Below are 13,668 nucleotides of genomic sequence, written 5' to 3'. Positions count from 1 at the left end.
TTGGCGTCATGTGATAATTTGCATTGCCAAATGCCAAGTACTAACCTGATACAGTCCATAAGTCATCTTTGGGTTAGCAAGCTACGATATAAACTTGAGAGATTGGGCCCAATTTCAGGACCTTGGTTGTTTTCATAGGCTCATTTTATTATTATTGGACAATATTGATACTGCTGACCCAAAGATGTAATTTTAACTATTTAGGTAGGACACCAATAAATAATAGTACTGTTAGAAAAAAATAATATTAAGATGATGAGGGATAGAATAATGTAAAATTGATAGAATATTTTATTTCTTCATTAAATCCAATATCTTATATCTCTTTCTTCGTGAAATGAGTAACAGACAAATAATTAGGACGACAATATTTTTTTTTCATTTTAAATTTACGAGTGATTTTGCCCATAACACAAGAAAATATAAATAAACATTACAAACTTTAATGATAATCAATATAAATATTAAAAGACGATATTTGTGTTATTTTAAAATAATGATATTTAGATTAATTGAGTTAAGTTGTAAAGATTAAATAAAGTTAAATATTTATATTGATGGAGAATGGTACATGGCAATCATAACAAGTATTAACGGGAAGTGTCATTAATTGTAAAAGACTGGTATAATAAACCGGGTTGATTTAATTATAGGATAAAATGAGAAAAGCATACTTGAAATAGGCGATTAACCATAAAGAATTAAGGTGAATTGAATGCATTAGGGATAATCATAAATGGAACTGGTAGGAGTATTGCCTCCTTTCCAATTGCAATTCCAAATTCCAAATCAAAATAAATAAAAGCAACAGCCACAAACAGACCCCAATTAATGACCCGATCTACCAACTGCCACATGACCCAGTTGGCGCCAAAACACAAACATGAAACCTGGAAACTGCTAACACTCACAAACCCAACCAGAAGTGTCACCTAGTTGGGTCGAACGCGCACGTGCGAGCGCGTGTGTAGGAACTGGCGCATAGAATAGAAGCAAAAGGCGAAAGCGGTGAAAGAAAAAAAAAAAAAAAAAAGGCCCTTGATGGCGTAAATGCGGTAGCTAAGTGCAACTCATTGCCAATACTAATGGTGGGGTCTACTCTCTCTCTCTCTCTCTCTCTCTCTCTCTTCTTATGAGTCTCACCAGACAGCTATTACTGAGTCTGCCAGCCCACAGTCCCCACTCACTTTGAACCCTCATTCATTCATTCATGGCATTCACTCTTCTTTTTTCTTCCCCTTCTTCATTCACTTCACACATGACCCTTTTTCAATCCTTCTTCTTCTTCCGTCTCTAATGCCACACATATTATCCTTTTCACTGTCTCCTTGAATGCTTTCTCTTTCTGCTCCGGAGAAGGGCATGAAGCCCCATTACCTGCTCCTCTTTCTTTTCCAACTGTTCCTTCTTCCTCTATGTAAGTTTTGTTTTCCTCAGCGTTCCTCTTTCTGGGTTTTTAACATTTTCGTTTGATTTCTCATATTATAACTCAAGTGGGTGTGGTGAATTCTCGTGTTCGGTGGTTTTTGTTTTGGGGAGTATAGTGTTGGTGCTTTGAACTTTGAGCATGCTTTGGACGGTTAAAGCTCATTGCTTGTTGATGAAATTTCGTTCATTTTGAGTTTCCTAAACTCTGTTGACTTGCATTATTCTTTGGATTTGTCTTTTCTATTGCTAATTTCTAATTTTTAATATGATGAGGTGGGATAGTGCCACCTGTAGAAGATTTAGGGTTTTGAAATTGTTTTACTCTTATTTCACAGCTAATGATGTGTGCAAAAGAAAAGGAAAAACCTAGGTCGTGTGGTTTTAACCTTCAACCTGTCTGCTGTTATTGCTGTGCTGGCTAAGTTGTTGATGTAAATTATTCCTCATAATTATTTTGGAAACGCTGGAGATCATGGTATAAATTGTTAAGAAGATGTTGCTATTTTTGATAAGTTATTCGAACGAGTAACACTTTGATTTCTGGCTGGGAGTATTTAAGCGAGCTGTACTTTGAACAACGGAGCTTTTGTGATTTAGCCCTTAGAACATAGACCTATTGTACAGAATATTGGTATAGTTGGGTCCATGATTTTGGCGATTCTGTACTGAAACCATCCCCTTTCCCATGAAATTTTGAAGTTTAACTCTATCATTCGTTGTCATTGCTGTTCTCTGCTCAGCTCAATAAACCTTATTTTTTACATTTGGTTGTCAAGATCTCCTTTACATATTTAGAAGTGCCAATTTCAATTATATTAAAAAAATTGTCTTTTTCTCTGATTGTATCATTGACTGATCTGTAGAGTCTCTCATTTCATGCTGTTGAGCAAAATTAACTGGGTTAACACTGTAACATCACCTGAACAGTTAAAACAAACTCAAATTGGTATCTGGAGGCTTTTATTAACCGGAATTAAGTAATGTTGAGTTGAAAATACATTTCCATGTTTAAGCACCTTTGAACTATAAGATATGTTCAGACATCTAATGCAATGTAATATTTGTTATTCTGTGTACATAATTTTTTGCTTTGCTAACTTATTCGAAGTGAGTAAGCAAGAGGGAGACACACACAACACACAAAGGCAAAGATTTTCTCTCATTTGTGTTTTGTTACAGATGCACTTGAATCACGTAGCAGTAGAATTGATCATCATCAAGGTACAGAACTACTGGATAGCCATGATGATTTCATTCCCAAAATCTCACCCCTTGGTTCTCCTCAACCCCTTCTTCCTCTTCTTGCACCTTCACCATTGACTCCATTCACCAATACCTCTATCCCTAAGTTATCAGGTTAGTTTCTAAATAATTTGTGGTTGTTTTGGATTTTCAAAGGTCTGAATTTCTCTCTCTCTCTTACTGTCTTTGTTCATGTATCTTGCAGGACTCTGCACTTTGAACTTTAGTGCTGCCAAAAGTTTGATAAGTGTGACAGCAATTGATTGCTGGGAGGTTTTTGCTCCATTTCTGGCGAATGTAATATGTTGTCCCCAATTGGAAGCCACTCTCACAATTCTCATTGGTCAATCCAGTAAACGTACTGGTATATTTGCCTTGAACGGTACTGTTGCAAAACATTGCCTTTCAGATGTGGAGCAAATTTTGATGGGCCAGGGTGCCAGTAATAATCTGAGGCAAATATGTTCAGTTCATTCCTCAAATCTCACAGAGGCGTCTTGCCCAGTAAAAAATGTGAATGATTTTTATAACGTAGTGGATACTTCTAAGCTCCTTACTGCCTGTGAGAAAATTGATCCTGTGAAAGAATGCTGCTACCAAGTCTGTCAGAATGCTATATTAGAAGCAGCTACAGCAATGGCATCAAATGGTTCTCACATTTTGGGTGTAGATGCACCGCATGTTCAACCTGAGCACTCAGTCCGGGTCAATGATTGTAGAAACGTTGTCCTTCGGTGGGTAGCTAGCAAGCTTGAACCTTCTCAAGCTAAGAAAGTTCTTCGAGGATTGTCCAATTGCAATGTGAACAAAGGTTAGTTTGAGTAAAAGGAGTAATAGAATGGGAGTTGGGATGGTTTTTCCTTCATGATTGTCTTTGTTCAATGGTTATCATGGGATTATTATATTAGAATTTAGCTGGTCACATTAGGTGGCTTCTAATCATTTTGTGAAAATTCCTAACGATGCTAAGTTGTTAATCCTTCTGGTCCTTTAGTACTGCATTATTTTATGCTTAGATCCTCTTTGTATTTTGTCACAGTGTGTCCGCTGGTTTTCCCTGACATGAAACAAGTTGCCAAGGGTTGTGGGAATGGGATAAGTAGCAAGACAGCATGCTGTAATGCCATGGAAAGTTATGTGTCTCACTTGCAAAAGCAGAGCTTCATCACAAATTTGCAAGCTTTGGATTGTGCAGACACTTTAGCAATGAAATTGAAAAGATCAAATATTACTGAAGATGTTTATAGTATTTGTCACATAAGCCTCAAAGATTTTTCCCTCCAAGGTTTGTTTTTCTTCACTGATCTTGTTTGTATGCTACACCAACACTCAATACCAATAATATTTTATACCTGATGTTAATCATTCTTCTTTCATCTTGATTGTTCAACTCGGCTTGGAAATTGACCATGTGGATATTTCAGTCGGAAATCAAGGTAACTGTTCCATGTATATTGTGTCTTTAACTTATTTGCAATTTGTCACATTTTTTTATCCCCGGGAGATTGAAGTGGAAAAGGGTTCACATAAGAAAAAAAAAGATTTACTTTTGAAATGCATTTTCAATCCTAATTCCTGACATGCTTTTAAGAAAGTCATTGAATCCTCTTTATTATGTACTTTCGCATATTGTTCTGCTGAGACAGTTGCTACATTATGTTCCATCTTGCATTTAATGTTCTGCTGAGATGTGACTTGCTATGTTATTTGCTCTAAACAGAGGCTGGTTGCCTATTACCTAGCTTGCCTTCAGATGCTACATTTGACAGGACTGGGATTAGCTTCCTTTGTGATCTAAATGACAATATTCCAGCTCCCTGGCCTTCTACATTTAAAGTGGCTTCTTCATCATGCAATAAATGTATGTAGACTCTGATTAAATTTTATATAGTTTTGAGAGGCAAACTGTTCTTTATTTTTTTCCCTCTGTTCATAGAGAAAGAGAAAAAGAAGAAAATCTTATATATTTTTGGAGTTCTTTTTGCCTTTAAAATTTTCATTTTTATTTATTTTCTATATAAATATTCTATTTAATTTGTGCATTTTTTTTAACCTACCTTGTTGGAACTGCAGCTGTCAACATCCCTGCTCTGCCTGCGGCAGCATCTAGTCAAAGTTGTAAGAAACCGTTTCAATTTGTTCTGCTTATTCGCTATTCAGTAATCTATGAAGTTCTTAAACGGTGTTTAAAGTTTGAACTGGATTTAATTGAATTACTTTTGCGAGGAAAAAGTTAGTTGATCTGAACTAATTGGTTTTTCTTATATAATATCACCCAATTGATTCGGTTCGAAATGTAATTTGATCTGTTCAAATCCAACCTAAGATGGTTTGAATTGATTTTTGTTTCTTAATACATGAATTCATCAAAATATACAAATCTAAGTCCGCCAAAATACATTAAATACAAATCTAAACTTATTTACCAAAATACAGTGAATTTGTTCAAATAAATTTATCAAAATACAAATATAAATTCTAAATATAATTTCAAATTATTTGTCTGTCCCACAATATATGTCCAAATCCGAGAGGCAATTGTGTTTGGCTTGAGGTATATAATAAGAAAATTCCTAAATAAATATGGAAATGAAAATTTCTTATGTGTGACTGACTAAATTTTCCTGTTCTGCAGGTCTCTATAGTCATGACGTTCTGTTTTTCCTGCTTGTTGCTTTATCGTTTCTCTTGATGACAATCGTGTAGCTATGAGGCTTCTTGTTAAACGAAGCTAATTCCCTAGTCTTCCAACCAAGAGGGTTTTTGTGCGGGTGTTAGGTATGCCAAAGGTTAATTGTTATTCAATTGTGACCGGTCTTATGGGAAAGGGAAGTCTAAATTGGAGGTGAAGTCCAATCTGTTTCTCATCTTATTGGTTCATCATTCTTGTGTGCTCGTGTAATAAATTTTTTGTATATAAGGAAATTTAGAAAGCTTAGGTTATACAGTAATTGATGTGCAAACCTAGATTGCCGTTGAACAAGGTTTTGTAATCATCCTCTTTAAGTTATAGGCATATTTTAGAATTCTGTGCTATACTGCTATTTCTCTTTAGAGACATGTTCTTAATGGATTTTCTTTGGCCGGTAAAGTTGAGAACAAAACAAAATAAATTTTTCTTATGAATGTGGATATAGAAGCTTCTACAATCATTGTGACCCTACTTGTTACCTCTTTTATGTACAAGACCCTTTTCTTTTATTACACACAATCAGCTAAATGGAAATTGCTACTAGGAACAGCACATTTGATTACATAAAACTGATTTAATATTCGTCCATTGTAATGTAAGAAGTCATTTGAAACTTCTTTGTTACCAAAGTCAAATAATTTATTTTTGACATTGCTATTGTACATAATAAAAATCATGAAAGCAAAACATTCTCATGAGTACAAGATTTCACATGTGAACAAAGCAATGATGGAAAATAAAGGGCAACTCGGTACGCAAATGAATTTATTATATGTATGCTACTATATGTATGCTTTTAAACGAATCAAAATAAGCATGCTTAAAGTAAAAATTAATAAATAAAGGTTGCCGATGGACTATTTTTCATATAATTTTTCTAATATATGTGTAAGGGTAAATGTTAAAAAATTCAAAATATATCTTATTAAATAATTTAAATTACTATAAAAAGTAGAGTTTTTTAAACTCCATAATTAAGCTGAGTTTAAAAATTCATAAATAATTTTTTTTATACAAAATGCATTTATTGTATTAAAATTATGAAAGTATAATAATTTTTTCTATAAAGGTTTACTAATATTAGTTAATATTTTCTTAAAAAATATGCATTGAATTTTTTTATGATTTTAATATAATAAATATTCTTATTTTTAATAATTTTTTTTACTTTTAACTTCTTAATATGTGTTATTGAGCACACATTAGAAAAATTAGTTCTCATACAAGCAACAAACTTTTAATAAAAACCAAGATGTTATAATTATATTATAACGTTGGCTACTTGTTGAAATTTCTTTTCTTCGATAGTTCTAATTCATCGTGAAGCTTGTTCAAATGGATTTTCTACGAGCATATTCAAGTTGACATCTAATGCTATTATTTTTTCCAAATTTTTCTATAATTATATTAGACTTGATGAAAAATTTAGAAAATGAGTGTTTTTAGCAACATACTTTTTAAATAATTTTTAATATATTATTAATTATTAATTAAAATTTATTTTAAAAAATTACAATCATATTAGTGAGAATTATAAAATTAGGGTTGAAAAATATAAATTTAAAAGTAAGACTTATATTTTTTTATATTATTCAATACATTTTAACTAATAATTTAAAGTATATTAAAAAGTATAATATTATCATTTCTCAAGTTTAGAGTCCAAATTCATGGAACATTCTCTACGTTGAAACTGTATTTGGATAGATAATTTTAAAATTATCTTTAACACATAAAATTTCTAGTTAAAATTTTAAAATATTTTAATTTTTTTTACTGTATAAATATGTGTGTGTGTGTGTGTGTGAATATGTATATATTAAAAAAAACAGTGAATTAATATGTTGTACAGTACATGAATAGTGGAGCAAAATGAGCTAATAACATTTTGGGATAAATTATTTGAAAGAGAGAATAATTCCATTTGCAAGAGACATCCTGAATCCCACAGTTAAACACAGTTGAGAGAAAGAACATCATGTTTAACAATTAAAGAAAAGAGGTCATGTAAATAAGTAGACGAAATTATTTTAAGTGAGTACCTTATTTTAAAAAAATACTTAATTATATAATCAAAATTGTTAAATTACAATGTTAATTATGATTTATTTACTAAATAATTTATTATATTCTATTTATAATTATTTATATATATGCAATATATATATATTTTTTATAAACTTGTCATATAAAGTTACCAAGTGTATAGATTGAATGGCATGATGTTATAATGAATTAATTAGTAGTTTTAAGTTTGAATATTTGAACAGTCTTCTCTATAGAAGATATTTATGATTTAGACCAAATATTTTTATATAAAAATTTATTTTCTTAAAATTATTCAGTTTACTACTTGTAACACCTTATATATTTTTATAATGTGAAAAATAAAAGAAGAACTTACATATTATGTGTAAAATATTATAAGATAATAAAATTTATAAGTAAATGAAAAATAATATTTAATAAATATTACATAACTATACTTTTTTATTTTTCTCTAATTTAGATCAATGTATATTTGTGTGTAAAACAATTTTTTTATGATTTATTAAGGATGAACATATTCTAAATTTTTATTTACTGAAAATTTATAAAAATAACATCAAATGTTTTTAAAAAATTATTGAAAGGTTAAAACCCAGAAAAATGAAGAAATATACACTTAATATAAATTTAGAGTAAAAAAATTAAATTTTAAAAATAAAAGTTTAAAAAATGTTATATAACAATTTCAGTGAAAAACAATATTATACATAAAAAATATATAATTTTGGCAATTTTTATTTATTAATTTTTTAACTAACAGTTACACAGACACAGTTGTTAGAGAGATCCATAACTTACTTCTTCACCTAAAAAGGTTCCAATGTGAAACGCCCAGGTGGGTATATTAATGTCCCAACGAAGTAGAAATGAAAGCAATGATGAAGGTGGGGTTCAGGGCCCCTTTGACCCCACAAGTTAAGGATGATATAATAAACCATGACCGAATCATGGTACAAGTGTTGAATTATATTTTCACTATTTTTATTTACTGGTTAAAAATATATAAATTAAGATATTTAATTATTTTTATTAAAATTAACTATTTAACTTATTCATCAACCACTCTTTTTTATTTTGTCGCCGTTATCTGAACAAATCTGCCAACGCTGCCTGTTACATGTCATCTCACAACCTTTCCTTTCTTAAATTTTCTTCTTTTTAGATAAATTAATTATTAAAGGAGTGATAATTATATACTTTTAATAAAAAGTATAAAAAATAATATTCTAACTAAAAAACAGATAAACCTTTTATACACCAATTCGACGAGGTTACCTGTTCAACTTTACCTTCTTACTGGAGTGGCCGTCACGTTGGACGCGGCTGCCTAGTAGGCATGGCAACTAAGTGCATCCTCAAATTCGTATTTAAAATATGTTAATAATTTAATTTATTAAAATAAATTATTTTTTAAAATCATGTTATAAAATTATCAAAATAAGTTTAAAATATAATAATAATAATAATAAGATGCCAAGCATTTTATGGCTCGAGTAACATTTAGTGAGGGAGGTGGCTGTTGTAAAGAGGTGCCCCACTCCACTGCACCGCTCCATTTAATTGCCGAATGATGGTATTAATTCTGATTTATAAACATTTTAATCACGTTTATTATTAATTTTATGAATGACTTTTATTTTATATTTTATATTTTATATTTATTATGCCATATATCTCTTTTGCATCGTAATTTAATAATAAAACACGACTGTATCGATACCATTTAATAATTTTATTTTATATTCGTACAGATGTTTTGATGCGTCGAGATTACGTGATGGGATAAAGAAAAGACAAATATGTTTTTATTTCAAATTAAGGTACACAAATAATTTAAAAATTGACACAAGTAATTGAGGTTTTTTTACTCAAATAAAATAAAAAAATTTATTATTTTTTAAATACTTTAAAAAAATTATGTAAATATATTAAAAGTACGTATAACATAAATCGATTTAAATCGATTTTTATTATAGATATAATTTTAAAAATTATAGAAATTAATTTAAATCGACTTTTATTCTACATTTAAAATTTTTTTTACATATAAGTCAATTTAAATTAACTTCTATTTTATTTTTAAATTTTTTATATAAAAATTACTTTAATTTAACTTTTATTCTGATTTCAACTTTTATTTACACACGAGTCAATTTAAATTAACTTTTACTCACACATGAATATGTTTTCGAAAGAAGTCAATTATAATTAACTTTATAATACATAATTAAAGTTGATTAGAAAGAAATTTATTATAAATAAATAAAAATGTCATTTGATGATGAGAAAATTTTGAAATTAAGTGTAAACATTAGAGTGAGATGATAACATTCATTAGCAATCACTTTGCACCTCTGTTCTTGAACCTTACAACAAATTTTGATATAACGTGTTGCACACAATATGCATGATATGCTGAAAAGATGTCACTCATTACTTGTAGCTTTTAGAGTTAATTTGATTGCATGATAACTATATGGGACATTCAATAAACAATCCCTTAGCTCAAGTCTTTGGAGATACCCAGCTGGGAGCAGAGAAGGTTGAGGTGGAGACAAAACTGCTTTGGAAGCGTCATCAATGCAAGAAGAAAAAGATAAGCAAAAAATGTGAAGTAGAGGGATCTCATCCGACGGATGAGCTGTTCTCTCCCTTGGTTAACTACCACTACTTGGTCTTCTCTTTTGATTGATAGCTTCCGTTGGAGCACTTGCCTTCGTGATGAATCCCTAGAAAGAAAAAATAAATCTTGTATATTTATTTTCTTTGAATTACAAACGGTGAATACATGAATATATATATACACTAGAAAAGTAAGATGTCGATCCTACAATCATGCTAGACATTATAACAATAATTCTATAATAATTACAATTGACTAATAATAGGGAATAGCTTAATTATAGGGATTGACTAATTCATATCATGATTCTCATGATCATCCTTCATTATAGAATTCGTATATCAAGGGATTGATTGATTCTCTAACTTCCCCTCTCAAACTGATGGTGAGGGAGTCACTCCAAGTTTGTCTCTTAATTGATTGAATCTTATATGTGTCAAGGCTTTGGTAAGACAGTCAGCAATTTGATCAGTTGATGGAACATATGCTACAATGACTTTATCTTGTAGTACTTGATCTCTGATGTAATGCACATCAGTTTCAATATGCTTCGATCGAGCATGCATGACTGGATTTGAAGCTAATGCCTTGGGACTCAAGTTATCACACCATAGTATCGGTTTCCTTGGCTGAGGGAGTTTTAATTCAGTAAGAAGTGAGCGAGTCCAAGCTATTTCAGTAGCTAAATTAGCCAAGGCTCTATATTCTGATTCTGTGCTGGACCTTGATACTACTTTCTGCTTCCTTGAGGACCAAGAAACAAGTGTTTCTCCAAGGAAAACACATTGGCCTGCCATAGATTTTCGATCATCTATACTAGTGGCCCAATCTGCATCTGAAAAACCTGCTATGTCTAGATCAGTAGAGCATTTAATGTGAAGACAATAGTGACTGGTGCCTTGGAGGTACCTTAAAATTCTCTTGATGCCTTGCCAGTGATCTAAAGTTGGAAAACTCATGAATTGACTAAGTTTGTTCACAGAGAAAGCAATGTCAGGTCTTGTATTTGTCAGATACTGTAATGCTCCTATGGCTTGTCTGAACTTTGTTGGATTTTTGAGTTTCTCCCCTTCAATTGTAAACTGCTTGCCGGTGACCATAGGAGTGGGACAGGATGATGCACTTTCCATCTTGAATTTCTTTAGCAAATCTTTTATGTACTTGGACTGCTTTAAGTACATACCAGTTGCATCTCTGTGAACTTCTATGCCCAAGAAATAATGTAATTGACCAAGATCCTTTACGAAGAACACAGTGTTGAGTTGTTTGATAAAGGCGTCCAAGAAATTGGTGTTGTTTCCTGTCACTATTATATCATCAACATATATGAGAAGAAAAGTGATATGACTTTTACCTCTTAGGATGAAGAGTGATGTATCATTTTTTGTGTTCTGAAAACCCCATCTCAGCAAGCTATTTTTGAGCCTGTCAAACCAGGCTCTTGGTGCTTGTTTGAGTCCATAGATTGCCTTAGATAGTTTACAGATATGATTGGGTTTATCTGGATCTATAAAACCTTCTGGTTGATTCATATATACTGGTTGCTTCAGATAACCATTGAGAAAAGCATTATTTATGTCAAGCTGCTTTACTTCCCAATTGAGGTGAACTGCAATTGCAAGAATAATTCTGATTGTGCTGGCCTTGACAATAGGACTGAAGGTTTCTTCATAATCTAATCCAGCTGTTTGTTGAAAATCCTTTGCAACTAATCTGGCATTTCTCCTTTCAATGGTGCCATCTGCTTTGTACTTGGTTTTGAACACCCACTTGGAGTCAATGATGCTATCTTGAGCTTGATATGGTACTAATGTCCAAGTCTGATTGAAATGCAATGCCTGAATTTCTTTGTGCATAGCATCTTTCCACTGTGATCTTTGGAGAGCTTCTTTTGCATTTTTTGGTTCCTTCTCTTCAACACAGTTTTCAGTTAATCCAATATATGGTAGCTTTGGCTTGTAGATCCCATGCTTGCTTCTAGTTTGCATCCTGCCTACCTCAGGAAGTCTTGTGTTTGTATCTGATTCAGCAGATTCAGTATCATTCTCTTGAACTTGTTCATTTGAAGCTTCTGTGTTCTCAATTGGTTTTGAAATGTAAGCCATTGTTAGAAGGAACAATGTCTTCTCTAAGTGAGGTACCTGTGACATGCAATGGAAACAGACCAGATGAATTCTCAGTTAGTGTTTTCAGAGGAACTCTTGTATTAAGAAAACTATCATGGAATGGGAAGTGATCTTCATTGAAGACAACATGTCTTGAGATGAATATTCTGCCATGAGAATTGACACATTTATACCCTTTGTGAGAGTTGCTGTAGCCCAAGAAAACACATCTAGTTGTGTGGAACTACAACTTGTGTTGATTATAAGGCTTGAGACAAGGGTAGCAGGCACAACCAAAGGTTTTTAAGTAGTTGTAATCAGGTTCTTTTTTATGCAGAACAAAATAAGGGCTTTTATTTTGAGTTACTGGTGAGGGCAGTCTGTTTATAATGAAAGTTGCAGTGGAGAATACTTCCCACTAGTAACTTAGAGGCATTTTAGCTTGTGCTAGTAGTGTCAATCCAAGTTCTGCAATGTGCATGTGTTTTCTTTCGGCTCTGCCATTCTGTTGTGATGTATATGGACATGACATTCTGAACTGCATTCCTGTTTCTACAACATGTTTCTGAATAGCTTTATATTCACCACCACCATCACACTGTATTGTTTTAATCCTTTTGTTGAACTGATTTTCTACCATATTTTTGAACTGGATGAAAGCATGAGCAGTGTCTGATTTTTGTTTTAAAGGATAAATCCATGTAAACCTAGTGAAATCATCAATAAAATGGACATAATATTTAAAACCAGATGATGACATTATTGGTGAAGGTCCCCATACATCAGTGTGTACCAATTCAAGGATATCCTGAGCATGAGAGGAAGAAGATTGAAAAGGCAAAAAATTCAGCTTGCCATACTGACAAGCCTCACAAAAACTAAGATCATCACTAGGTGACAATTTCACATTACAATCTTTTAAGACCTTGTCTAAGACTTTATTATTAGGATGTCCAAGTTTCCTATGCCAGCTTTCTTTGACAGACACCAAGGCACATGAGTCTCTTTCTGTTTCTGAGAGCTGATACAGTCCATTCTTAAGTTTCCCTTTTAGAAGTACCTTCCCTGTCAGCTTGTCCTTTACAAAGCAAGAATTTGCATCAAACTCAACAAGAATATGATTATCAGCAGCTAATTTGGACACACTCAATAGGTTTTTGGTAATATTTGGCACATATAAGACATTATGCAAATTGATAGAATGTAGTTTTGAGGAACCTGTTCCAACAATTTGTAACTTTTCACCATTTCCAACTACTAGAGAGTTCTTACCATGATGTTCAGTGAGATCACCAAACGTGTCTTTTTGATGTGAGACATGGTTGCTAGCACCACTGTCAAAGTACCAGTCATAGTCTTGAACTGAGTTTTGAGAAGCTAGGAAGGCATTGGGAGAGCCTTGTTTTTCATTGTCTGTTGAATGATTAGAGTTTGAGTAGGCTTTGTCAAATCTGTAGTAGCAGTGCATTGCTGTATGTCCCATCTTGTTGCAGACCTGGCATGTTGGCTTAAATGTTCTACCTCTTCCT

General features: G+C 32.1%; 1 protein-coding gene across 1 annotated transcript; it reads left to right on the top strand.

Moving 5' to 3' along the window:
- Positions 1–1,106: 1,106 nt before the first annotated feature.
- Positions 1,107–5,815, top strand: LOC113848160 (uncharacterized GPI-anchored protein At1g61900-like). Its single transcript, XM_027477559.1, has 8 exons — positions 1,107–1,417; positions 2,608–2,784; positions 2,876–3,481; positions 3,710–3,955; positions 4,095–4,106; positions 4,391–4,531; positions 4,744–4,788; positions 5,306–5,815. The coding sequence occupies exons 1-8, from the start codon at positions 1,333–1,335 to the stop codon at positions 5,374–5,376; spliced, it is 1,383 nt and encodes a 460-aa protein (XP_027333360.1). The 5' UTR covers positions 1,107–1,332; the 3' UTR covers positions 5,377–5,815.
- Positions 5,816–13,668: the final 7,853 nt, after the last annotated feature.

The sequence above is a fragment of the Abrus precatorius genome, unplaced genomic scaffold, assembly GCF_003935025.1.
Source record: "Abrus precatorius isolate BTA unplaced genomic scaffold, Abrus_2018 Scaffold10, whole genome shotgun sequence".
NCBI classification, from domain to species: Eukaryota; Viridiplantae; Streptophyta; class Magnoliopsida; order Fabales; family Fabaceae; genus Abrus; species Abrus precatorius.
The sequence above is the reverse complement of the archived record's forward strand: the minus strand, read 5'-3'. Positions and strand labels throughout refer to the sequence as shown.